Source organism: Aythya ferina (genome assembly GCF_964211825.1).
Source record: "Aythya ferina genome assembly, chromosome: 10".
NCBI classification, from domain to species: domain Eukaryota; kingdom Metazoa; phylum Chordata; class Aves; order Anseriformes; family Anatidae; genus Aythya; species Aythya ferina.
Genome location: NC_140306.1, coordinates 21,949,731 through 21,976,193, shown reverse-complemented (window position 1 = coordinate 21,976,193; position 26,463 = coordinate 21,949,731). Strand labels below are relative to the sequence as shown.

At 39.5% G+C, this 26,463-nt stretch overlaps 2 protein-coding genes across 16 annotated transcripts in view; one reads left to right on the top strand and one right to left on the bottom strand.

Moving 5' to 3' along the window:
- Window positions 1-9,493, bottom strand: part of APPL1 (adaptor protein, phosphotyrosine interacting with PH domain and leucine zipper 1) — a 30,993-nt gene extending 21,500 nt beyond the window's left edge. For 4 of the 5 annotated variants that reach the window (XR_014696254.1, XR_014696255.1, XM_084530441.1 and 1 more), the window contains exons 1-5: window positions 9,362-9,493; window positions 4,965-5,063; window positions 2,952-3,011; window positions 1,614-1,685; window positions 687-774 (exon numbers count right to left, since the gene is read on the bottom strand). Coding sequence is in view for 3 of the 5 variants with exons in the window: in XM_084530441.1 (XP_084386567.1) it covers window positions 687-774; window positions 1,614-1,685; window positions 2,952-3,011; window positions 4,965-5,063; window positions 9,362-9,415 (373 nt within the window). In the remaining 2 variants the exon portion in view is untranslated. Of the gene's footprint in view, window positions 1-686; window positions 775-1,613; window positions 1,686-2,951; window positions 3,012-4,243; window positions 4,391-4,964; window positions 5,064-9,361 lie in introns of those variants that run through there. The other variant, XM_084530443.1, reaches the window with a different exon arrangement.
- A 122-nt stretch (window positions 9,494-9,615) lies between these two features.
- On the top strand, window positions 9,616-24,664 carry HESX1 (HESX homeobox 1). Of its 11 annotated transcripts, none has more exons than XM_084530988.1 (8): window positions 18,058-18,222; window positions 18,971-19,142; window positions 20,859-21,117; window positions 21,234-21,439; window positions 21,750-21,851; window positions 22,963-23,025; window positions 23,861-23,931; window positions 24,419-24,664. In XM_084530988.1, the coding sequence occupies exons 3-7, from the start codon at window positions 20,904-20,906 to the stop codon at window positions 23,903-23,905; spliced, it is 630 nt and encodes a 209-aa protein (XP_084387114.1). In that variant the 5' UTR covers window positions 18,058-18,222; window positions 18,971-19,142; window positions 20,859-20,903; the 3' UTR covers window positions 23,906-23,931; window positions 24,419-24,664. The 11 variants fall into 11 exon arrangements, with proteins under 11 accessions (XP_084387107.1, XP_084387113.1, XP_084387114.1 ...); XM_084530986.1 differs by lacking the exon at window positions 18,971-19,142 and adding an exon at window positions 18,731-18,810; XM_084530984.1 differs by lacking the exon at window positions 18,971-19,142 and adding an exon at window positions 18,324-18,810.
- The last annotated feature ends 1,799 nt before the right edge of the window (window positions 24,665-26,463 follow it).

Below are 26,463 nucleotides of genomic sequence, written 5' to 3'. Positions count from 1 at the left end.
CTTCTTCAGAAAATACTAACAGACCGTCCCAAGCTCTGAGCAGTAATATTAGCCTTGAGAAGTTCATCATTAGGGTTTTAAGTTATTTTGTTTTTAACTTCAGCTTATATTTGAAACCTCTTTGACACACAAGTCTATTCAATTTAGCACCTTGAGTAAAATCTATCATGCTCAGGTCTATTATTTTAGACCAAGCAGATTAAGATACATCTGTTACAAAAATAAACAGTTGAAAGCATCTTATGCTTGCACATAAGACAACATCTTTGTTACCAGCAGGGCTGAAGAACTACCTTAGTAAACCTTAATAATAAAATATGTATCACAACTTTGGCTTTTGGAATTCAGTCCAGACATTATATTGATGTCATGGTATTAATATTTCCTGAACATATCTGAAAATTATTCTTTCCTAATGTTTACAGCAACTGCAAAACTTTTATCTTGAATAGATAAATGCTTCTATAACAACTAGTATTTTTGTGGTAACAGCAGCAGTAGTGTTTAACTACTGTAATACTGTGATGAGTAGAAACAATTTACAAAAAAAAAGGGAGATGCATTCTTCTGAGGATATGCAACTTATTTTTCAGCTCTATTGAGTGACATAAGAGCTATAGAGATGGAATGCTGTAATTTCATTATTGCTGCCATTGATAAAAGTGTTGTTTGTTTGACAACAATACCTTTTAGATCTCTTTCTTTAAACTGAGTAATAGGAAACATCATTGCATCTGCAAGTTGAGTTGAAAGTACTGCATGGCAAGAGCTTAGCTGTAAAAGACAAAAGAAAGAGGGAAATTTTAGGAAAATAGTGCTAAGACTAAAGAAAAACAAGAAAACAAGATAGGTTTCATTTAGGGATGACAAGTACAACTTGAATGTAATTTTGCAAATTCATTTTCCCAGCAATTGTATTCTAGGTTCCTGATCTCATCACCAGTTTTTTATAGAAGACCTTCAGCATTCAACATTTAGTATTTGTCCCTACCTGCCCCGACTATATTCCAAATTACTGGATCATGTCAGAAGACAGCCTCATACCTTCTGAAGACTAGTCAATTTATTCCTATAGTTCTCCAACTACATCACAGCCTGTCTTTCTCAGGTTACAGAGGAAGAACAGATGTTTCCTTCCTTCCAAAGGGCAGTGTTTAAACTGAGGAGAGGGATCATGAGAAAAATCCCAATTCAGATCTTAATGATGCTAAGTTGTCTTTCAGAAGAGTCAGTCACTTAGTCTCTGTCCCTAATACAGACAGCAAGTGGCTCCTCTGTCAGTTAGGCATCTGAAATGAGGGAATGCAAATACCCTCATGGAATGCAGTTTCTAATGGTCATTTTGTAATATTTTTTGGCTGCATCTACAGTAAGTTAAGCTACATTCATTCTCAACAATGTATCCTTATGTTTAAAGTTACATAACCTGAACATAAAGAATTAATTCAGCAAACTACGTTGCAATATAAAAATTAAGCATTATCTTATTGTCAAGTGAAGGGCTTTTCTGTACCTCCTATCTTAAAGAAGACTAGAGTGATTAAGCAAGTCAAAGCACATACATAACAAACATTAGCATAGTAAATTAAAATTAAATAAATACAAGTACTTGCCTCATCAATCACTTTTGAAAATTGCTGTAAAGTGGAAGTCATAACTTCATCATCTCCCCCTAGCGGAAAATGCTATAAAAAAAAAAAAGGCATGCTGGTTGCAGTGTTTTCTGCCATTCACATAACCGTAACAATTATTTCTATTGTACTAGGTATTATTTTAAAATTTTAAAATATTTTATTTTAAATTTATTTTATTTTATTATATTTATATTTATTAAAATTTATTTTAAATTTATATTTTAAAATATTATACGGTTGAAATACATTGCGAGACTATTTTGTGAAGCTTTTTTTTTTTTTAAACTGTCTCGTGATACGAGAATACTTCAGAAGTTAATTAAAAATAGTCCTTTTTTTTTTGAATCTGTTTTCCAAATTATCTCTAACATTCAGGGAACAATGCTAACCTGATGTCTATGAGTTATGTCACAGGGGTGATTTATTGTCACTAGGAGTATTCCCCAGGCTCAGTTCTAGGGCTGGTCCTGTTGAACATTGTTATCAATATTTTTTATCAGCACCAAGGTGCTGGTAAAAGGACTGGAAAGCCTGTCCTGCAAGGAGAGTCTGAGGACACTTAGGTTGCATTGTCTGGAGAAAAGAAGGCTCTGAGGTGGCCTCTTTGCTCTCTGCAGCTTCCTGAGGAGAGGAAGCAGAGAGGGAGGTGCCAGTTTCTGCTCCTTGGGAACCGATTGCAGGGTAACGGCACAAAGCTGCATTACAGGGAAGACTCAGACTGGATATTAGGAAAAATATTTTAGCATGAGGGTGGTCAAACACTGGATCATGGTTCCTAAAGAGGTGGATGCCCCAAGCCTGTCACTGTTCAAGAGGCATTTGGATAATGCCCTCATTAACACGCTTTAACATTTGGTCAGCCCTGAAATGATAAGGCAGTGAACTTAATGATCTTTATAGATCCCTTCCAACTGAACTATTCTATTCTATTCTATTCTAATACAACATTACAACCCCCAAAACATTGATCCAAAAGTAAAATCTTCTATAACTTACTAATATTCATCATGGTAAGGGGAACTTACTTAATTCTAGAAAATAGTAGCAATAAGACTAGTTTCTCTCCAACAGACCATTTATGCACACCATTTTTTACACAGAATGGAAGACAGATGTATTTTTATCAGAAGAACTGGTATGAACATGGTGGATCAGATCTTTCCCAAAAGAATCATCTAACTGTAACATTTCATTTCATCTGGATCAAACCTAATTACATTCTGTATTGTGCTCTGGGAGATAAGAAAAAAAACAAAAACAAAAAACTACAAAAACATAGTCCTGACCTTGCAAAGAGAACGGTGATTTACACTATACCTGTTTCTCATATTCCTTCAGAAGCTTTGAAGTCAGATGAGTTGCTGCACTTAATTCATTCTAATTCAGAAAAAAAAAAAAAAAAAAAAAAGCTTGTTACTTATTGATTTAAATTAATATATATATTTTTAAATCACATATTTGGAAAGGATACTACTACAGACATGGAACTTCAAAGAAGGAAACCTGATTGCAGATTTTCAGAAAACCTAAGAATCCTGCCCTTCCATTTCTTTAACATTACAGAGAGTTACAAGTAATCAGTATTAACAAATACCAGGTTTCCAGCTTGCACTACGCACAGTGACATCTGTATTTTTGGTGCTATGCAGTACATATTTGCTTTTGATTCAAATTAGCTGGCCTTGTTACTGTAAATTAAAAGAACTGTTATCTGTGAAGGAAAGAAAATATTAGAATGAACCTCAGTACTACCTGGCTACAAATGGCTTTGACTTGTACACATGCAGAGGAACTAATTAGCAGCTTAATGGTATGGAAGAGCTTCATCTTTCACAATGCAGATGAACAGGAGAAAGTACAGAAATTAAAAGCAAATAGAAAGGCAGTAAAATAAAATTACATAGCATGAAACCTACAATAAACACACCAGTCATTAAAGTAAAAACAACAGGAAGATAAAAATAGGAAAAGCAAGACCAACAAATTAGCAAAAAAAATTAAACAGTCCAAGTATACACAAATTAAAAATACAACCATAAGCGTAATTATTCAGAAAAACACACAAAATAAATTCTGCCTTTGGTGTAAAAGCACAGTTAGTAATGATGAGTGAAAACATATGAATATGTTGTGGGTAAAAAAGAATGTCCCACTTGGTACACACTATTATGCACTGTAAGACCACAATGGAGAGCATTTTAGAAACGCCTGGGAAATACAGTAAAAAAAGTAGAAGATGAGAAAATGGGAAAAAACTGGGAAGAGTGGCTGACACACCAGAAGGCTGTGCTGCCATTCAGCGAGACCTGGACAGGCTGGAGAGATGGGCAGGAAGAAACCAAATGAGGTTTAATAAGAGCAAGCATAGAGTATTGCACCTAGGAAGGAACAACGGTTCGCATCAGTACAGGCTGGGGGACAACCTGCTGGAGAGGAGCTCTGAGGAGAAAGACCTGGGGGTCCAGGTGGACGACAGGTTGACCATGAGCCAGCAGTATGCCCTGGTGGCCAAGAGGGCCAATGGGATCCTGGCACGCATTAAAAAGAATGCGGCCAGAAGGTCAAGGGAGGTGATCCTCCCGCTCTACTCTGCCCTGGTCAGGCCTCACCTGGAGTACTGTGTCCAGTTCTGGGCTCCCCGGCACAAAAAATACAGGGATCTCCTGGAAAGAGTCCAGCGGAGGGCCTCAAAGATGAGATGGGGCCTGGAGAATCTTCCCTATGAGGAAAGGCTGAGAGACCTGGGTCTGTTCAGCCTGGAGAAAAGAAGACTGAGAGGGGATCTTATTAATGTTTATAAATACCTGAGGTGTGGGAGACAGAGGGATTTGGCCAACCTCTTTTCAGTGGTTTGTGGGGACAGGACAAGGGGAAATGGCCACAAGATGGAACACAGGAATTCCGCACCAACATGTGAAAGAACTTCTTCACAATGAGGGTGACAGAGCTGAACAGGCTGCCCAGGGAGGTTGTGGAGTCCCCTTCTCTGGAGATATTCAAGGCCTGTCTGGATGGGCAGCCTGCTCTAAGGAACCTGTTTTGGCAGGGGTGTTGGACCTGGTGGTCTTTCAAGGTCCCTTCCAACCCCTACAATACTGTGATTCTGTGAAAATCTTTTTACTTGTCATAAGAAGTTCTACTGCAAAAGAAATTCCAGGTGATGGTCAGAATTTAGTTTTCACTATCCCCTAGCATACAGAAAAACAATTATTTAATTTCATTTCCATATAGTTTTTAAAAAATATATATATTACTTATTTTTAAAAAAGCAAGAGACATGAAATATCATTCAAAAACTGTATATGCATTCAGGAATTTCTGTAACACTACCTGTGCATCATATACTCTGTGCATCGCTTGAAATAACTGATTGATGTAATTGGAAATTGCAGCAGCATCTTCTTCAAATACACCCAGTAGAGAACGGGTCTGCAGAAACATTAACATGGCAAATTAGCAAAGAAGTATTTAAATGTAACTGAATTCCAAAGTTAAGTAGCTTTGTTTCAGGTTTCATTACTGAAAAGTTTATAAAGCCCCAAACATTGTTTACAAAAATGCTACAAGTTTTTAAAAAAAGGTATCTTAAAAAGTTATCCAAGCTCCATCTCACCAGTACCATCAGCCTCTCTCCAGGTTAAAACAAGTACATTTTCAGAAAGGACCAACAGGAATGGATAAGCATAAAAACGTTGGAACTGCGGGCAACCACTGGACCCACTATGGTACACTCCTAAGCAAAATGGTAAAGATGACTGGAATTAAACAGCATGCCAGGTACACACATTTCTTCTGCAAGGAGGAGAGCCATGGCTTTCTGGTGCTATCCATCCGGCACAAAGACAGCTGCTGGCTGTGCTTGGACATACAATTCACCTCTGCTATAACAGTCAATTCCATGGCCAAAAGGCTGAGAAACTGAAAACAACCAAAGCAAACAAACCAAACAAGAAAACAGCTCATAGGATCTACATCTTCTTCTTGCGATTTATGTTTCCTCCCCTTCACCACTCCACAATGAAAATATCTGCCCATTTTGTCCAGTTCCCCCAGCTCCTCAGTCAGCCTGTGCCTTAGCTGGGGGCACCCACAAGGCTGATGACTGCGCATCCTGTTGATCACTCCCCAATGGTGCAGGCAGCACCATCTCTTTATCACTGTCCACCTATTAGACTTCAAAACACTGACCACCAACCTTTAAGTCTAACTGGTCAGCAGGTTTTTCCAGGCAGCTGCAGCCTGTACCTGCCCATTTTGGCCAGGAGTTACTAGAGACCGTATGAAACCCTTCGTTAGGTCAAAGCATGCGCTGCTCTCCCAGGTGATTAAATGACTGACTAGATGAAAAGGCAATCAGGCTGCTCAAGTGTAATTCATGCTTAACTTTAAATGAGATGCTTACTCAGTGCTTTTGCATCCTTTTTGCACTCAGAAGTACTATTACTCCTCACCAGGAAGGTATCGAATAGCTTGCTTCTGCCAAGACAAAACGCCAAAAGGGGAAGAGCAGAGAATGCGCTTATAACTCTGCAGAGGCTGTATTTGCTTTTCCTAAGAAAAAATTACATAATACTACACTAAAATATAGGTTGGGATGCTTGGATATCACTTGCAGAAAACACAAAATAAACCCTTTAACTGTAGTAATATCTTAGCAAAAAGACTGCTTCATTTTTAGGTTCATACTAAAATTAACGTCCTGACAGAAAATGAAGAGAAATGTGAGTATATAACTGTTTTTTTTTCCTCACAAACTATAATTTTTAAACACTTGAAATTGTAAATTCTCTTTCTTAGTCTTCCTTAGACTCAATAACTTTCTTTAAAGAGGAAGGGATGGAGAGCACCTGGGGAAAGAATGAAAGACTGGCACAGGACATCAGGAAAACCTCTGAGATTAGCGGAAAGCACTGGATCACACTGCATATGAAATGGGGTGTTTTTATTATTAAAAGTTCTTTCTAACTTGAATACTTGTCTTGAAATGACTTAGAATACACTCCATCTTCCCTTGAAGCAAGGAGGTCTCTTTCAACTACTTTTCTTAATTTCTGCTTTTAATGATAACCGAGCTATGCATACTAAATATGTATAAAGTATGTTATTTGAGCATGAAAGTCCAGATGAGTGGTTGTCTCACAAATATGATCATACCATATAATGCCTACAGGATACCTAAGGGGAAAAAAAAGCAAACAGCATCACCAACACAGTAAACGGCTTTAATGATGGTTTTGGTTTATAAAACAACTAGAAAAAGAAATGTCAGGGGTGGGTGGAGGAGGAAGAGGCAGAGAACTCAGATGTTGCAGGTGTGGCAACATGTGTCATTCTAATGACACAAGTGTGACTCTTCCATTAAAGGGAACAGACACAAAAGAATGCAAAAGGAAAAAATTACATAGTACCATAACCACTGAATTATATACTCATAACCTTTAAACCTGAACATAAACAAATCTGACTTTGCAATTTGAAAGGGTTATCAGGTTAGGTGTCTGGATTATGTTTATTCTTTAATACAGAACACTGCAGAACATTGTAAAAGTATCACTTGTTGAGGTAGACTTCAAACTGAGAATGTTACCACACCGATGGAAAGAAAATAATCTGAAACTGAAAACACTGACAGATACTCCTTAAAAAAACAAGGAGGAATTGTTTACTCATGTTTCTAGTAAAAAAAAAAAAAAAAAAAAAAGGAATTCAGCATGTTCTTTAAGATGCTTTCATCCCATATATATGAGCAGGTACACTAGAAGCTACCAGTAATAAACAGCACTAAGAAACCACTAGTCAGAAGTCATACATGTACATATTGTATTCTAAGTGACAGGAGATACAGCCTGTACTGTGAAGTCTCTTGGCCTTTTTATTGTGCAATGGTTTGGAAATGCGAGTAAGAGAGCAGAAATTCTCTCTAAATAAATATATACATACACTGAGTATGTGTATAATATATGCACGAAGTTCATATTGAAATTGTGCTGCATTGCTTGGCAGAAGACAATGTAAAATATTATTTGGTTTATGACTAGAACTGGTGTGGCTAGTTTTTTGTCCTGTAACAAGAAGAAATCAACATTTTTTGCCATTTTAGAAAAACCTTTCTTGCCCTTAGATGCAGAATAAGTTTGATTTGAAGCTTATATAACTGAAGCTAGCATTTCAAACCAGTCTAAAGGTGCAAAATCCCAGACCACAGAACAGCACTGAAAAACTATCTAGATTGATTGATTTAATATTACAACAAAATATGAACACATAAATCAGAAAGCCATAGCAACTCTTAAAGAGAGCATGGTTTTGTCTTTCTTCAAGCAACGTTTGTTGTCATTTTCATTGCACTGATTACAAGATAAAAGAAACAAACTGATGTAATATAAAACTATAAGCCACAGTTACATTATTCTAAGGGGTGATTACCAGAATTCACCTGAAATATCAGGTTGGCTGGAAGACAGAAAAATTTGTAGCTCAAATAGGAGAAGATACAGGCAAATCTAATAGCTTAAGTATATTAGTAAGTAAAGATTGTCTAATTAGGCTTTGCTAATCTGTATTCCTTACAAACAGCTTCAAATGAAAGATTGTAGAATTGACGATTATGTTCCAACATGCAGCTTTAGCCTGAGCTTCCCAAATGACATTTCAGTCTTCGGTACTTGAAAAAAACTCGACATCTCACTTGTCAGGCACCCCAAGTTTATTTTATATTAGACATTTCCTATAAATATGAATAGTTCTGATTTCTATATACTGAGAACAGGCCTTCAACGGACAATTACGTTAAATTACCATCATTATAGTACTTCCATATTTTTTTCCTGTTTGCAAGCATACATCAGGTTTAGTCTCTGGGCCAGCAACCATACTACAGAACAGATCTCATCCAACATCTGCTACTAGAGCTATATGTGGCACTGTTCTTTGGAAAGTGATGATATACTTCCTCCATGGCCTTCTTCTGGCGCCTTTTCTAGGGTGTTCCTCCACTTAATGTAGATTTGCTAAAATAATTGTCATTTTAGGGATTAACGTTCCATATTAACCAAGTGAAAGCTTCTCCTTCTGTGGTTGAGGGACCAAAACTACCAATGCATATACTTTTACAGTACAGTAAGTCTTGCTCATCAACATAAACAATGCGGTAAAACAAAGATCTAATTCAGAAAAAAATATATATATAAATATATTGTAACCTTTACTTATCCACACCTAAGAAAAGTGACGGTACCAAGTACCTGCTGTTGTTGCTACCAGTAAAGGAAAACAGCGCAACTGAAGAAAGCATTTCCTGCTTCACGGGAGCACGAAAGAGCTGGCGATATACTGCACGGCACCGCTGCCAAGGGCAGGCAGCAGGCGCGGAGGTGCAGGTAACAGACAGACCACAGGCACCCCAGCACCACGCGCTCCCCACCCAATCACATCGTTAACGAACACCACAATAACCTCACCCAATAATCCAATGTTACGCGCATCTATTAAAACTTTCGCATTTTTTGTGCCAGACTAAGATACTAAAAACCCTTTTGAGAAGCCAAGACGGCGTCTGCGAAGGCAACCCCCCCTCCAGACCTCCCTCGGAGAGCCCCCCCTCAGGGCCAGGGGGCTCTGAGGGGAGCCCTGAGGAGGGCGCTGAGGTGGAGGGGGACAGGTGACAGCGGCGCTAGGCCTGGAGCCCACAGGTGGGCCTTCAGCGGGCCGCGTCCCGCCACTCCTACCTGGGGGCTGTCCTCCAGCGCTTCCTCGATGGGCAGCTTGTCGATGCCGGGCATGACGGGGGTTGACGGGGACTGAACGGCGCCGCTGCTACTCCCGCTGCCCTCAGGCGGCCCGCTGGACTGCGCCCCTCCCCCCGCCGTCACCGCACCGCCCCGCGCCGCGCCGGATGTCCCGCCCACCCGTCCGACCTACCTATTGGCTCTGCTGCCAGTCCCACCCCTTCTCTATTGGTCAGCGGCTCCGTCTGTCTGCCACTATGGCTGCCTGATGGGAGGTGCCCCGACGGGGGGGACTGGAGCTGTTCCCGCCTCGCACTGAGGCGGCTATTGCCCGCGGTCGTCGAGTGAAGGTGCTGAGAAAAATCCAAGAGATTTCCTTTTTTTAATTATTTTTTAAGTGTTCCGTGCCATAAGCCATGTATCCCCCAGGCCCACTGGGCTTTACTCTCACCGCTGTAGTCCCCTCAGAGAAAAAGGGTGTGTTGAGGGGTTGGCACCTTGTGTCCCTGTCAGGGCAGCGGCGGCTGCTGTGGCCTTTGAGTGCACAGGTAGCACAGAAGGGGTGGTGGTGTGGCTCTCTATATCAGAGAGTTTTGATGTCATGGAACTTGAGGCTGGGAATGATAAGGTTGAGTCCCTATGGGTTAGGATCAGTGGGAAGGCTAACAAGAACAAGGCAAGCATCCTGGTGGGGGTCTGTTATACACCGCCGAACCAGGATGAGGAGACTGATGAGGAGTTCTACAGGCAGCTGACAAAAGTTGCAAAATCATCAGCACTTGTTCTCATGGGGGACTTCAAGTTCCCAGATATATCCTGGAAGCACAACACAGCCCAGAGAAAGCAGTCTAGGAGGTTTCTGCAGAGTGTGGAAGATAACTTCCTGACGCAGCTGGTTAGTGAGCCTACCAGGGGAGGTGCTCCGCTAGACCTGCTGTTCACAAACAGAGGAGGACTGGTGGGAGGTGTGGTGGTTGGGAGCTGTCTTGGGCAGAAGCCAGGAACGGGACCAGTAAAACCGCTGTATTGGACTTCTGGAGGGCCAACTTTGAACTGTTCACGACACTGGTTGGCAGAGTCCCCTGGGAGGCAGTTCTGAGGGGCAGAGGAGTCCAGGAAGGCTGGGCGCTCTTCAAGAAGGAAATCTTAATGGCACAGGAGCGGTCTGTCCCCACGTGCCCAAAGACAAGCTGGTGTGGAAGAACACCGGCCTGGCTGAACAGAGAATTGTGGCTTGAGTTGAGGAGAAAAAAGAGGGTTTATAATCTTTGGAAAAGAGGGCAGGCCACTCGGGAGGACTATAAGAATGTTGTGAGGCAGTGCAGGGACAAAATTAGAAAGGCCAAAGCTCATCTGGAGCTCAATCTGGCTACTGCCATTAAAGACAAAAAAAAAATATTTTTACAAATACATCAACGCAAAACGGAGGACTAAGGAGAATCTCCATCCTTTACTGGATGCGGGGGGGAACTTAGTTACAAAAGATGAGGAAAAGGCGGAGGTGCTTAATGCCTTCTTCGCCTCAGTCTATAGCAGCAAAACCAGTAGATTTCTGGATAACCAGTACCCTAAACTGATGGAAGGGGATGGGGAGCGGAATGTGGCCCTCGCTATCCATGGGGAAATGGTTGGCGACCTGCTACAGCATTCGGGTGTTCGCAACTTGATGGGGCCAGATGGGATCCACCCAAGGGTACTGAGAGAACTGGCAGAGGAGCTGGCCAGGCACTTTCCATCATTTATCGGAAGTCCTGGCTATCAGGGGAGGTCCCAGTCGACTGGCGGCTAGCAAACGTAATGCCCATCTACAAGAAGGGCCGGAGGGCAGACCCAGGGAACTATAGGCCTGTCAGTTTGACCTCAGTGCCAGGGAAACTCATGGAGCAGATTATCTTGAGTGTCATAACACAGCACTTGCAAGGCAAGCAAGCAATCAGGCCCAGTCAGCATGAGTTTATGAAAGGCAGGTCCTGCTTGATGAACCTGATCTCCTTCTATGACAAAGTGACGCGCTGGGTGGATGAGGGAAAGGCTGTGGATATGGTCTACCTTGACTTCAGCAAGGCTTTTGACACCGTATCCCACAGCATTCTCCTCAAGAAACTGGCTGCTCATGGCTTGGACTGGCCTACACTTCATTGGGTTAAAAGCTGTCTGGATAGCCGGGCCCAAAGAGTTGTGGTGAATGGAGTAAAATCCAACTGGAGGCCGGTCACTAGTGGTGTTCACCAGGGCTCAGTACTGGGGCCAGTCCTCTTTAAGATCTTTATCGATGATCTGGATGAGGGGATCGAGTGAACCCTCAGTAAATTTGCAGATGACACCAAGGTAGGTGCATGTTTCGATCTGCTCAAGGGTAGGGAGGCTCCACAGGAGAATCTGGATAGGCTGCACCGATGGGCTGAGGTCAACTGCATGAAGTTCAACAAGGCCAAGTGCCGGGCCCTGCACCTGGGGTGCAATAACCCCAAGCAGAGCTACAGGCTGGGAGCTGAGTGGTTGGAAGTGGTTCTGCCTGGCGGAGAAGGACCTGGGAGTACTGGCAGATAGTCAGCTGAATATGAGCCAGCAGTGTGCTCAGGTGGCCAAGAAGGCCAACAGCATCCTGGCTTGTATAAGAAGCAGTGTGTTCAGCAGGTCTAGGGAAGTGATTGTCCCCCTGTACTCAGCCCTGGTGAGGCCTCATCTTGAGTACCGTGTTCAGTTTTGGGCCCCTCGCTATAAGAAAGACACGGAGGTGCTCGAGTGAGTCCAGAGAAGGGCAACGAAGCTAGTGAGAACAAGTCCTATGAGGAGCGGCTGAGGGAGCTGGGTTTGTTCAGCCTGGAGAAGAGGAGGCTCAGGGTCGACCTTATCGCTCTCTCTAAGTACATTAAAGGAGGCTGTAGCGAGGTGGGGGTTGGACTATTCTCCCACGTGCCTGGTGACAGCATGAGGCGAATGGGCTAAAGTTGCGCCATGGGTGTTTTAGGTTGGATATTAGGAAGAACTTCTTTACTGAGAGGGTTGTTAGGCATTGGAATGGGCTGCCCAGGGAAGTGGTTGAGTCCCCATCCCTGGAGGTCTTTAAAAGACATTTAGATGTTGAACTTAGCGATATGGTTTAGTGGAGTACTGGTTAGTGGTAGGTCAGAGGTTGGACTCAATGATCTTGAGGTCTCTTCCAACCTAGACAATTCTGTGATTCTATGAAATGAGAAGAACACCTCTTAGAAAACTAAATGTTTTGTAGAACTAAAAACAAAACAGTATCAAACATCTTTAATATGTAGAAATGTGCTTTGGTGTCTCAGCTGGTTTTTAGCATGAAAATGCTAGTTTCTGTTGATCTTAATCAGTTTAATGATTCAATTCATTGTGGTAGCAAGAGGGAACTTTTTAAAAATAATTCTATTGTGTATCAGGGCTTCTTTTAACTACTAGCTTGTTTTTTTTTTTAATAGATCTCTTGCATTGAAACATTCTGTATATTAGTAATGTCTTACTAGTCTTATACCTTGTGTACATTTTTACAAATGTTGAAAGGAATTTGAAAGTTTTATTTAGAATACAAATTTGGCTACAGCAGATGAGGTTGGATAGTAATGAATGGAAGAAACCCTCTGAACCCACTACTACGCATATTTTGGTACTCTGCTTTTCTCAGCATTGTAGACTTTTTATGTGATTATTTTTTATTTTTTGTACAAAATGCTTACTATGAGGCCCTAAAAGTGTGGGGACTAATACTTCGCATAATGTAAACAGGGAGAAGAGCAGCCAACAGCTCTTTAGAGGATTTCAGGTATGAAACCAGAACAGAGAGAATGTTTTAGATTTACTGGAGAGTGAAAGTAGCTGTCTGGATAAGTTAGGATTTTTCTGTATGTTAAACACTGCTTAACACAATTTCTATAGACTTTTGCTACCCTTGGATTTACCTTGAATTTATCAGTGTTCATTTAATATTTCTAGATCAAATTAGCTTTCACTTTAGCAAATAATAGCTAACTGCCTTTAGTTGTGTTTTGGGGGAGAAAAAAAAAATAAAAAATTAACGGTTTTATGGTATTCTTGCCTATAAATAAATAAAACCTTCAGAATTTTGAAGTTGGCTTTGAATATATTCTCTGAAATTTATGTTCAAAACATGTTTGTAAGGAAGCTCTATGTAGCAAGATGTCTAAGGTGCTGAAATACTGGTGGAGTTGGGTAAAGGAGCTGTGGGAAAGGTGATATGAAAGGCAATTTTCTGTGTGTGATAAGTAGTCAAGAAAGATTATATGTGCTGCTCGCACCTTTTCAAGAAGCTGATAGACTATTGTGAAAGGTGACCTGCCAGTGGAGTAGCAATGGGTGAGTGACAACAACAACAGGAGCCAACACTAAGCCTTGCAACTTCAGGACAATGTCACCAAGAACTCCTGGTGTGGTTGTTTCAGCTGGTATAAACAGAGTTCTCTGAGGCTTCAGGTCTTCACTCAACAGGTGAACTTTGCTATCCCTGGGCAAAGAATAGGGGGTACAAAATCTGGAAGGGATGATATGGAAGGTGCTATGTGTAGGGAAGCACATTTGAAGTGCTTCTATACAAAAGCATGCAGTATGAGGAATAAAATGGATGAGCTAGAAGTCTTGGCCCAGTCCCACAGCTACGACATTATCGGCATAAGCTAAACCTGGTGGGATGAGTCCTGTGGCTGGTGTGCTGCAATAGATGGATACAGGCTCTTCAGGAGGGACAGGCAGGGTAGGCGAGGTGGCAGGGTGGCAATGTATCTGAAGCATGGGCTGGACTGCATGGAACTTTAAGTTGGGGATGGCAAAGTTGAGTGCCTCTGGATAAGGATTAAGGGGCGAACAAATAAAGGGGATGTTGTTGTGGGAATCGATTACAGACCACCTGGCCAGGACGACAACACTGATGAATTATACTTTGCAGAACTAAGAGATGCCTCGAGGTCAACTCCCCTTGTCATGGGAGATTTCAACTTGCCAGACGTCAACTGGGATCACCACGTGGCTGACACGAGCAAGTCCGGGAGGTTCATAAAGCACCTAGATGATAACTTCTTGGCACAGGTGCTAAGGGAACTAACTAGGAAAGGTGCCTTCCTTGATCTGTTGCTGGAAAACAAAGACGGTCTTGTGGGAGACGTGGCAATTGGCAGTCGTCTCTGTCATAGTCACCATGAAGTGGTTGAGTTGAGAATTTATGGTGACAGAAGGAAAACTGCCACCAAAACTTCAGCCCTGGATATGGGGAAAGCAGACTTCAGGCTGCTCAGAGAACTAGTCAACGAGGTCCCCTGGGAAGCTGCTTTTGAAGGCATTGGCGTCCATCAGTGCTGGTCAATCTTTAAGCACTGCCTCCTAAAAGCACAAGATCAGGCGATTCCAAAATATCAGTCAAAAGTCAGGTAGGTGGGGCAGAAGTCCAGCCTGGCTGACCAGGAATCTTCTACTGGAGCTTAGACGGAAAAAGAAAGAGTACAGCTGCTGGAAGGAGGGTCAGGAGACGAGGAAGTAATACAGGGATGCTGTTCATATTTATAGAGAGAAAACTTGTGGGGCCAAAGCCCAACTAGAGTTGAAGCTGGCCATGTCTGTGAGAGACAATAAAAAAGTTTTTTTTAGATATGTGAACAGAAAAAGGCGAACCAAAGAAAACATAGGTCTGCTATGTGACGGGAAAGGTCTCCTCACAGACAATGACATAGGCAAAGCAGAGATATTTAATGCCTTCTTCACCTCTGTCTTCAATGCTGATGATGGGCTTCAGGACCCAGGGTGCCATGAGCTGGAGGACCATGATGGTGGGAATGATAAACTCCCAACCGACCCTGAACGTGTGCGGGATTTGCTGCTCCACATGGATCCATACAAGTCCATGGGTCCGGATGGGGTTCACCCCAGGGTGCTTAAAGAGCTGGCTGACATCATTGCAGGACCTCTCTCAATTATTTTTCAATGATCTTGGGAATCTGGAGAGGTCCCAGTAGACGGGAAGCTGGCAAATGTTGTCCCAATTTTCAAGAAGGGCAAGAAAGAAGACCCTAGCAATTACAGGGCTGTCAGTCTCACGTCAGTGCCTGGTAAAATTATGGAGATGATCCTTGAAGTTACTGAAGCGCACCTGGGGGACAATGCAGTCATTGGTCCCAGCCAACATGGGTTCATGAGGGGTAGTTCCTGCCTAACAAATTTGGTTTCCTTTTATGATAAGATCACCTGTCTAGTTGACCAGGGGAAACCAGCTGATATGATCTTTTTGGACTTCAGCAAGGCTTTTGACACAGTTTCCCATAGGATCCTACTGGACAAAATGTCCAGCATACAACTTAACAAAAACATCATACGATGGGTGAGCAATTGGCTGATGGGCAGGGCTCAGAGGGTTGTGGTTAATGGGGCCACATGTGGCTGGCGGATGGTCACTAGTGGGGTCCCTCAAGGCTCCATCTTAGGGCCAGTCCTCTTCAATGTCTTTATAAATGATTTGGATGTAGGACTAGAAGGAGTTCTGAGCAAATTTGCTAATGACACCACAGTTGGAGGAGTTGTGGACTCAGATGAGGGTGGAAAGGCCTTGCAGAGAGATCTGGACAGATTGGAGAGCTGGGCGATCACCAACCGCATGAAGTTTAACAAAGGCAAGTGCCAGGTCCTGCACCTGGGACGGGGCAACCCTGGCTATATGTACAGACTGGGCGATGAGACGCTGGAGAGGGATCTGGGGGTTGTGGTTGACAGCAAGTTGAATATGAGCCAGCAGTGTGCCCTGGCAGCCAGGAGGGCCAACCGTATCCTAGGGTGCATCAAGCACAGCATCGCTAGTCGGTCGAGGGAGGTGATTGTCCCGCTCTGCTCTGCACTGGTGCAGCCTCACCTGGAGTACTGTGTGCAGCTCTGGGCACCACAGTACAAGGACATTAAACTGTTGGAAAGTGTCCAGAGGAGGGCAATGAAGTTGGTGAAGGGCCTAGAGGGGAAGACATATGAGAAGCGGCTGAGGGCACTGGGCCTGTTCAGCCTGGAGTCTGAGGGGGGACCTCATCACTGTCTACAACTTCCTTGTGAGGGGGAATGGAGAGGCAGGGAAGTTTAGGCTGGACATCAGGAAGAGATTCTTCACCAAAAGAGTGGTTGCACATTGGAACAGGCTCCCCAGGGACATAGTCACTGCACCAAGCCTGTCTGAATTTAAAAAGCAATTGGACTGTGCACTTAGTCACATGGTCTAAACTTTTGGGCAGACCTGTGTGGTGCCAGGAGTTGGACTTGATGATCCTTATGGGTCCCTTCCAACTCAGGATATTCTATGATTCTATATGAGTTTGCTCCTTCTGGTATGTTATGCTGTAAGAGAATTGTTTCTGCATGTTTAAGGATTTATCCTGTTATTCATTACCCAGGATTTTCAATGTGTTTGTCACATTGCTCTCGTTGCTCCTGCAAAGGTATTTAGCTAAAACTCCATAGGTAAGTTCACATGGGTTGCAAAAGAAGTATTCCTCATTTCCAATAGGCTGGGATAATGAGATGAAGTTTGAGTGAAGGCTCAAGCTCTATTTATACTTTCAGTGTGAATTCCTAGAAATCAGATCAGGTTCTTTACTATCAAATTCTCCTTTACTTGAATCTAAAACATTGCAAGCTTTCCCCTAGGAAAACATTTTACCCATATTTCTTATGGAATGGTTTGTTGGCTTTTTATTTTTATATTAATGACAAATAGCTTTCTTCTACAACTGAACAAGATTCTCTTCAAAGAAATGTAGCAACAATTGAATGTTAGACCTTCAGCCAGACTTTCAGTAGATTTATCTCTGTATATGTAATTTTGGTGTAATACAGACTTGTTATCTATAGAATAATTTCTCTTTTCAAATGAAATCTTTATAAACAGTGATATGGAGTGGCATTAATATTATAAAGGTCTCTTAGATTCATGGTGTTTCAATTTTAGTGAATACCTCAGAAGTTAGAAAGCATTGTATGAGCAAGCTGTGAACATCTGAATTGATACTTCCAGTTCTTGTATGCAGTTGCAGCCATGCACTCAGTTTAAAAATAGTGTCGATATGTTTCAGTTACTGCACTGCAGTCTCCAGGTCTGATTCAATTCAACATTGAGCAAATTAGTATGATTATTTTAATAGTAAGTTTCCTATTTGCATAACATTATAGAGGAAACTAGCAGCTGGGCGAGCACAAACACCAGATGGCAGTATTTGATCAGTTTCTGACTTCTGAGCAAATGCATTACATGTTTTTTGGCTTATTTTATGAACGTTCTTTTTGAGTGCTACTAGGATCTCTTTTCCTTGACAAGTCCTTAAATAAATAAACGTCATTAAAAAATGAGAGCGTTCAACTGCAAGCAAACTAGCTGTAAAGGTTTTCTTAATCCTTGACAGTCTCAGAGAAACCAAAATGTCAATTAACCTAGTCAATTAACTTAATGGTTAATTTTGTGGAGATACGTGCCTCATAAATATTTCTCTTATCAACACCTATGTCTGTCTTTATTGATAGTTCTTGGTAGTTTCCTGAAGAGATCACTTAGGAAGGTAGTTACCAGTTTAGGACTTGATGGATGTGGTAATCTGAGTATTAATTGTGTGGCCCAGGTTAATTTCATTCCTATTTGTTCAGGTGAAATAAATATTTTCTGAAATGTTTTTGTATCAGTGCTTGTGCTGTGTTTTGTTGGTGGTGGTTTTTTGCACTTAAAAAACAAATAGTGGTCTGTATTTGGAAACCAGCTGTTTATATTCATTAGGAGGTTTCTTGTATTATTAAAGTCCACATTAGTTTCTGAATTCTAGAGACTGTCTATTAGTGATCGTACATGAAACCTCTTCAGGACGGATAAATTGGTAAGCAGCTCCAAATGAAGGAGGTGGAGATGTAATGTTTTTTTTTTGTTTTTTTTTTTTTTTTTTCCCTTTTTTACTTGTAAAGCTGATATTCCATGTAGAATGTAGAACCTGTAGAGGCAGAAGATTCATCTACCGATCACTGGTGTGCAAGAGGCTTTGCTTTATCTCTTCAGTAACGTCTGGGCCTGATGTGCAGTTTGAATACTCAAGTGTCTGCAGTCAAGAAAAGGAGACTAGTTGCTTAGCTAAGATCATAGGTTGCCTTGTTGGGACAAACTATACTGAAACATAAAGGGCTGTAAGGCCGTCACTTCCCACTGACCTCTAGTTCACCAAATATTCCACTGTGAAATAATGGAACTTTCTGGTCAGAAGAGACTTTTACAGAGGCTACCAAATATGTTAGAGGCTTTTGCGGAAAACCAGAAAAGGTTCATAACGCATGAAAGTGCCAAGGCGCTCTTGACTCTTCCAGTTAGGAAAAGGTATTTTATCTGCTCTGCAGCTTTCTGAAAATTGGCACTGGGTTTCCTTAAGAAAGGAACGTTCAAGTGTTAAGGAGAATCTGAGGGAAAATTTTATCAGGTAAGCATTTCTTTAGACACAACACTGCCTTACCCATCTGATTAACACAAACTACGTATTCTTTTTGCCCCAAGTCTGCATATGAGTTCAAGTACAGGACATCTACTTAAAGAACTGTCAGTATGTTTTCGGAATTCTAAATTTTGACATTCTGTCATAGATCTTTAATTGGACTTCTAAGCCAGCTTTCATAGCAGACAAACCATCAGAGTTTGCTCTTTGCTCAATAAGTTGATGGGAGTGCTGATCATGTGTAAAGGGAGCCTTACTGATGTGCCCTATGCAGTCCCATGGGACTTGTTACTCTTCCTCTACATTGATATCATCACAAGGTATGTCAGTGGCCAATGAACAGCTGTTTCTTATACTGATTTTTGTGCCTTTTCTTCTGCATCTATACTTTGTGTTTGCTGAGGCTGTTAAATGCTGGTTAGAACTTAGCTAGCAGGTGGTCACTGCATTTATTCTGATGCCACTTCAAAATACGTGTATATGTTGATAAGGTTTCTTGGTAAGATCACTTCTTGATTTGCCACTTTTTCAGTTTGGTTTGACAACAGTTTCATTGCACAGCACTTAGTCAACATTATTCAGCTCAACATTGTTTTGATATAAAATTCTGTATCATTGCATAGCTCTTACTAGAATCTTCCTCAATACTGCGCCGTCATTTCCATAGCGTGCTATTTCCCTGGCTGTTTTCCAGCTTCTGTCATTCCTAAAGGTTGAGCTTGGACGGTTTACAAATGTACAGACAATCGAAGTGGAGATGCTGTTTATTTGCATAATGTTAATTGTTAGTCATAAGAATGTGACTGATCACACAGAATAAACTCTTATGAGAAAATGGTGAAACAAGGAAAAAAGGGACAGATTTTTCCTCTGAAAGTGCACAGTCCTAAGTCATGTTTGCAAAGTTTTATTTAAGATTGGTAAAATTTGTGTTCTGAAATTAAAATAATGCTTGCATTTATCAAATAGCTTTATCTAAAATAAGAAAAGGAAGCATTTGTAAAGAGGGTACCCTGAATGAAAAGGTGGTTGTGACCATATGCAATTGCTTTGGGGCTTACAGATGAGTTTAAATATAAAGATGTTATATCTGATACTTTATAATAAGTGAAATCATAATACTCTTTTTAAACTTTGAACTTCAAAACAAAAGCTTTACTTCCTTTCTCTCTATTACTCATGAGTTTGGGCCTTTTTAAATGCATGCTCTGTAAAATAAATTTCTATTGGTTATAAACCCACTTACAGGAAAGGAGGAATACCTAGCACTAGAAGGGTATTTTGAGACCAGTAAATTTGAGTGTGCGGTTTGTATTACTTCAAGCTTTGTTCACATGTTTTAAAGAGTGATCAGGAAATTTCACATATAGTATTTTTCAAAAAAGCTGCAACAAAATTATTTTAATAAGAAAAATGAATGCATTAATTATTTAAAATAGTTGGTGCAACTGTTCCTTCTAACTAATCCAGGCACTTGGAAGGCAATTACACTGAGATTTGACAACATTGCCAACCCACTGCACAGTGCCTTATGCCAAAAGCTATTGTTGTTTTATTGACCATGTTAACCATTACATATGCATATGAAAAAACAGAGGCATTTTCATTGGGATTATCCTAATAGCATTAAGAGATTATTTTTAAATTTCCTTGGAAGGAAATTCACTTAAATGAGATTACTTATTACTTCACTGGTTTCCTATCGAGCTGCTATGTTTAGGTAAGTGGAGTCCATTAGAGTATAAAGTTTAAAAAAAAAAATGATTTTATACATTAATGATTTCAAATAAAGGAGAAGTACTATATTTGTGCATAGCTTCTTTTGAGGAAGTTAAGTTGATGTTCTGGTTAGGAGAGATAACGCTTTTTGTCCCTCTTGGTGCCCCCCCTAGTGTCACCATTAGTTGCTAATTACTTGCAAACAAATAAACAATTAACTCCTCGTGCTTCTTGGTGGGAGAGTTTTCATTGACATGCTAAAACTTTCTAATAAAAGATTTTAATTAATGACGTTGCAAATCCAACCCCCTTGTTAGCTATAAGGAGGACTTTGGGAGAAATGCAAGTACAGTATACGTGCTATGCTAGCTGAAGGTGAAATCATGGCAAGTACATCGCTGTGTGCTGCTAATACATCAGCGTCTCAGAATCTTCAGAAAGCATCTAGTTTTGTAGAAAATAAAACCACGCAGTGTTCCTTTTCCATTGAAAGTATTTTGGGATTGGAGCAGAAGAAAGATGGCATTCCTGCAGTGAAACCTCACAGACCATGGATGGATGCATGCACCAACTTGGGTAAGCCAGCAGTCTGTTTTCTAACTTCTCAAGCTTTTACTCTTTTAAAAAAGTATATATTGTCATGTTTCTACTGAAAACCAGTAAATAGAAGTTCGTTTGCTTGCTTTTTCTAGTTTTAGGTGATGACAGTAATTCCCATCTGCAAATCCCTGTTGTTTCCTATGAAAATCCATTATTTCATGCTAACAGTGATCCAATGCAAGAGGAAAAAGTTTTGAAATGTGAAAAATATTTTTCAGTCACTGAAAGGCTATCTTTCAAACGAGAATTGAGCTGGTACAGGGGTAGAAGACCAAGAACCGCTTTCAGTAGAAACCAGGTAGGGATTTTCTTACTATTTAATAAAGGACTAACAATGCAGTTTAGTAAATTGTTGGTAGAAACCTAAAACAGCTGACTAATTTGGTATTGTGTATCTCTCCATATAGAAGTGTAATTAAGAACTAGTGTAAATTCACAATAATGTTACTAGCTTCATCTGGTTGATGTTTGTTCATGAAAGCAGAATTGTCCAAGCACTGCTTGGAAGTCTTCTATTAAACAAGTTAAGCTGTTTCTATTTATTTATTTATTTTAACTCCGGTAACAATAGCGATGATTACTCAAAAAGTTTATTTTAATCTCCTCAGATTGAAGTCTTGGAAAATGTTTTTAAAATGAACTCCTACCCCGGCATTGATATTAGAGAAGAACTAGCTCGCAAATTAGACTTAGATGAAGACAGGATCCAGGTAATTAAATTGTTTCTTTAAAGTTAATTATTTAAATTAAATTAAATTATTAAATTATTTAATTATTTATTATAATGTTTATATAATTATTTATAATTATTTAATTATTAATTATTTAAATTAAATTAAATTGTTTTCTTTCAGAAAAAAATTTCCATCCATGTATACTGTCTGGTGATATATATAATATGGTGGATATTTCCATCCATGTGTACTGTTTTGTGATATGTGTGTACTGTCTGGTGATATAAATAGACAGATGATGGTAGTAACAATAATTTTAATATCAATTTAAAACAGTGTGCATTTATACATAACAGTATGCATTGAGTGATTTGAGAAATGACAGCCATTGAATTCATTCTGCAACCCCAACCCTTTTTCCATAGCATCAATGAGACATTTATCACTAATATTTCTGTGATTTCTGCTTTGTTAATCTCTAGTTGTTTGTGGAACTTGATCACTTGCTCCCTGGTTTTAAAATTATGCATGTCAACATACTTAAAAAACAAATTTGAAACAACTATTGAAGTAATTTCTTGGAATGAATTAGAAGATTAGCATTTTGAGTGTCAGGAGAGTACAACTGTGTTAAACCAGCATTTGAGCCTATGCCATGTATCTGGCCAAAAGCAAAATCTACTCAGGGTTTTAATTATTCATTTCCAGCTAATCAAATGTGATAAGCATACCATAAAAATTAGAATTCAGGCCTCGCCTTGATATTTATTATGGTTTTGATTTGAGTTCTTATTGGGCTTGATGGGGAGTTTGGTGCTGCTATTAATTAAGCAGTTGAAGAAGTTACACCTTCAGACTTGTATGTGAATTGCAGCTGCTTAGGAACTTCCATTCAGTGTCACTGAAGTTGATACTAATTTTTGTATTAGTGAAGCTGGTTCTCATTTTCCAGCAAAACTGAGGGCATTATTTTCTTAGTCTTAATTAGTGCTGGTCACTGTCTTCAGATTTTAACTTTTTATTAAGCTTCCAAACTACTGTCATTTCACAAAATACTGTAGAGTTGTGTGAATATTTTTAAATTTCAAAGCTTGCTCTGATTACAGTGCTGTATTTCTGAAAACCATGACTTTTGTTTCAATTTTAGATCTGGTTTCAGAACCGTCGTGCAAAGCTGAAGAGATCACACCGAGAATCACAGTTTCTAATGGTGAAAAATACTTTCACTTCCAGCCTGCTAGAGTAGAAAGGATGGTTTGCCACTATACTACTACAATAGAACATGAAGAATTACTAGTTATTGTCATAATTTGTACTAAGTAATGATATACTAATTATATGATTTTTATCACTAGATTTGAAATGTTACAATGATTTTCAGTCAAATAAACTGTAAATACTCGAAGTATTATTATAACTTACTTTTTGTGGAGAAAGTCAACTTTTCTATATATTTTAATAAATACTTTCAGAAAAGTGTATATATTTTTTTACAGTTAAAAAACACAAACTCTGGGTTGCACAAGATTTTCAGCTTGTGTGAATTACTGCAGGCTTAACTGATAGAGACCTAAAGCTACATAATTTTGAAGTGTAAAATACTCAATATGCAAAAAAAAGTGCTTGATATGTGAAATTGTGCATTGCAATAGAATTTAAATAGCTATAAAAAGAACATATTTTCTAAAATAAAAATAAGTTCTCCATGAAGATGGAAGGACTAGCATTCAGCTGACTGTTTTCAGTTTGAACCATTGTTTCACTGAAAAAAAGCTTAAAATTTTAATATTCTTTTATATATTTCAATTCATTTATATTTGCTTGTTTAATGCTTCAACTCAGCTATCTCCTTCGTTTTCAGTGTGAGTGTTGCAGTTCCAGAGTTGCCATAATTATCTTGTAGTGACAGAATGCAGCATTTCATAGGATCAAATCAGTTGGGACCAGATCAGCTATCCAGATCATTGCCATTAATTTTAGGTTGTTGAATATTTTTTTTATCAGACACTCTATGAAAATTAATTATCCTCATACTTGATTTTCAGCCAGAAGTCAGTATGCATAAGGATGGCCTTAAACTATTTAAATAAACTGTTTTTCTACATCATGGCCAGAGGTAAGTACAGGTCTATGCTGTTGCTTGTACAGCAGAGCTTAAAGCACCACATGCTTGAAGTGCTGGTGTCCTTCAGTGAAACTGGTCCACATTACTTACTAGAGGCACATTGTACATGGGTCCAGCTGTATGTGCATAAACTCATTTTCTTAACACAAAATGATGGCAGATGGTCAGTAGAAGCACTGACTTTAATTAAAATTTCAACCCACAACAACTGGTGAATCTTAAAGAATTTAGGCATAAGATTTCATTAATTGGGTTTTCCCACTTGGCTGACATGAAAAATAAGTTTTATTTTGAACCAAAACTATATTTGCAATAGTGAAAAAAATGAGCTGAATCATTTTATCTGCCGCAAAGAAAAGGTTTTTAATATGCAAGATTGAAAAACAAAAAGAGCAAACCTCTGAAAAGTAGGGAGCAGAAATTATGTGAAGAATGCTTATGACTTTGAAATCCTCTTTGTATCTCATTCTAAGTTTAGATGTTTGACTCTCCTGCCTTGAAGGAATGCCTAGCCACTGAGCTATAATACATTCTGCTGTTGATTTCCAAATTTCATGAGGAAACAGTTTTTTCAAGGAAGTACTTTGATATTCACTGGAGGAAGAACTTGAGCCTGTCTTCAATCTACATGCGCTCACCACCAGGCCTCTGACACTTGGTTTCTTTGGAGTCACTTATGAGGAAATGAAAGTCAGTTTGTCATTGTTAATACAGGTTAAATGTAAATAGGGGGGGGGGGGGGGGGGGGGGGGGGGAGAAGAAAAGGGAGGGAGGAGGTGCAGAAGAAATTGTATAAATCCTTCTACTGTCGTAGTTGTCTGAATGCAGTTAGGCTAGTAGTACTTTCATGTTTAATAAGAATAAAATGACAACAGAATTACTTTTTTTTTTTTTTTTTCTTCTGGCATGTTACTTTCAATGCACTATAATCTCTAGAGGTAGGGTTAAAATTTTAGACCTGTCTTTACTACTTCCAGACCATTCTTGATTCTTTCTGATGTGTGCTCTGCTTTTCTTTTAGCTTACGTTCTTAGAAATCTGTATTTTACATTTCAGTTGTAATAATGGATGCCTTAATGTAGCTTTGCTGAATGTTTGCAAGTTATTGCAAAGTACAGTTGGTTTAGGATTTTACCAGATACATCATACATCTCATTTCATGAATGAAAAGCAAATTGTTGTTCCCTGTAGAAAATGCTGTCCTACAGAATAAGAGGTAAGCTTAAGAAAAGGACTGATGTTAAAAACTTAATCTTATGTAGTTTCATAGAAAAAGCTAAAGGAAAGGATGATCCAACATCAGTCCTTAGTCAATATTTTAGATGATAGGTTGAGATGTAAGACTTTCAATAAAATCCAATTCTATATTTCCTTAAAAATATTATTTAAAAGCTGCATTATTTTAGAGCTATATTACAGGTATTTGCCATTTTGTGTCTGTAACTTCATGGGTTTATTGCCTTCATTTTTGTAGAAGTCCTAAAATCTTGAATTGCTTGACTTTGCTTCTGGAAAGCTTATTTTAGTGTGGAAGCACCAAGCTTTTTACCCAACATTGAAATATTAATTATTGATGCTTTGTTAGATTTAGGAAGTGACAATTACAATAAATATTATTAAGTGAATTTCTGTTGTTCTCTTAAATATTTTTGAATGCAGGATACAATCACAAATAAAGCAATTTAAATGGAGCCAAATCCATTAGGAATAGTTTTAGAGAAAGGAAAGCTCAATTCAGATACAGATCTTATTTGAGGTAAAGACAATATCATGAATGCATGAGTTCCTATTTTGTTTTTCTTCACACCTCAAAACATATTACCCATAGCTTAACTTTAGTGCTGGTAATTTGAAACTATTGTTAACTTTACTGCTGGAAACAAGGTTTCCAACAACAACAGATTAGAATAATCTGTCCAGATTGATGCCTAAGAACCTTACTCTATTATCTAGCAAATACCTAAATACACCTAATGTCTTTTATAATGGAACTTGTCTCAGGTGTCGGAATTCAGACAAACAATTTAAGAGAAGGAGTAAAATAATAGCACCAGCTCTGGTGTCCAGCTTTCAAGCTTTCAATTAGCAAATGTTACTAGAAGGATGGCTTGTGTAAGGGAGGTACTGAGAGTTGTGCATAGTCCTGTGAGGGGCACAAAGTTGAATAACATGATTGCATTATGTAATTAATCTTGGCTTAGATCATTCATCCCAAAGTAAATAGTTAAAAGAGAACCTTTAACTTCACATTTATGCCTATTTTGACAAGTTTGGGTTTAAATTGTGGCAATGACTTTCTCAAATACATTTGAATTTCTTTTCCATCTTAAAATATTAGTCTGTACTTCATAAGATTTTCTAAGCTTGTAACTCCTGATAACATGAAGCTTTCTGGGCTGCCTTAGTAGTGCATGTAATACTGCTACTTGGTCTGGCTGTGCCTAGGCAACTAAGAATAACGGGTGGAACTGTCAGAAGAAATCACTGTGCATACTGAAATCTCATCCCATCCCAGTTCTGCAT

Coding starts and splice junctions, on each gene's coding strand:
- HESX1 (XM_084530987.1), top strand. CDS start 20,904: ATGCTAGCTGAAGGTGAAATCATGGCAAGTACATCGCTGTGTGCTGCT. Junction 21,118..21,233: donor GGATGCATGCACCAACTTGG/GTAAGCCAGCAG, acceptor TGCTTTTTCTAG/TTTTAGGTGATGACAGTAAT. Junction 21,440..21,749: donor CCGCTTTCAGTAGAAACCAG/GTAGGGATTTTC, acceptor TAATCTCCTCAG/ATTGAAGTCTTGGAAAATGT.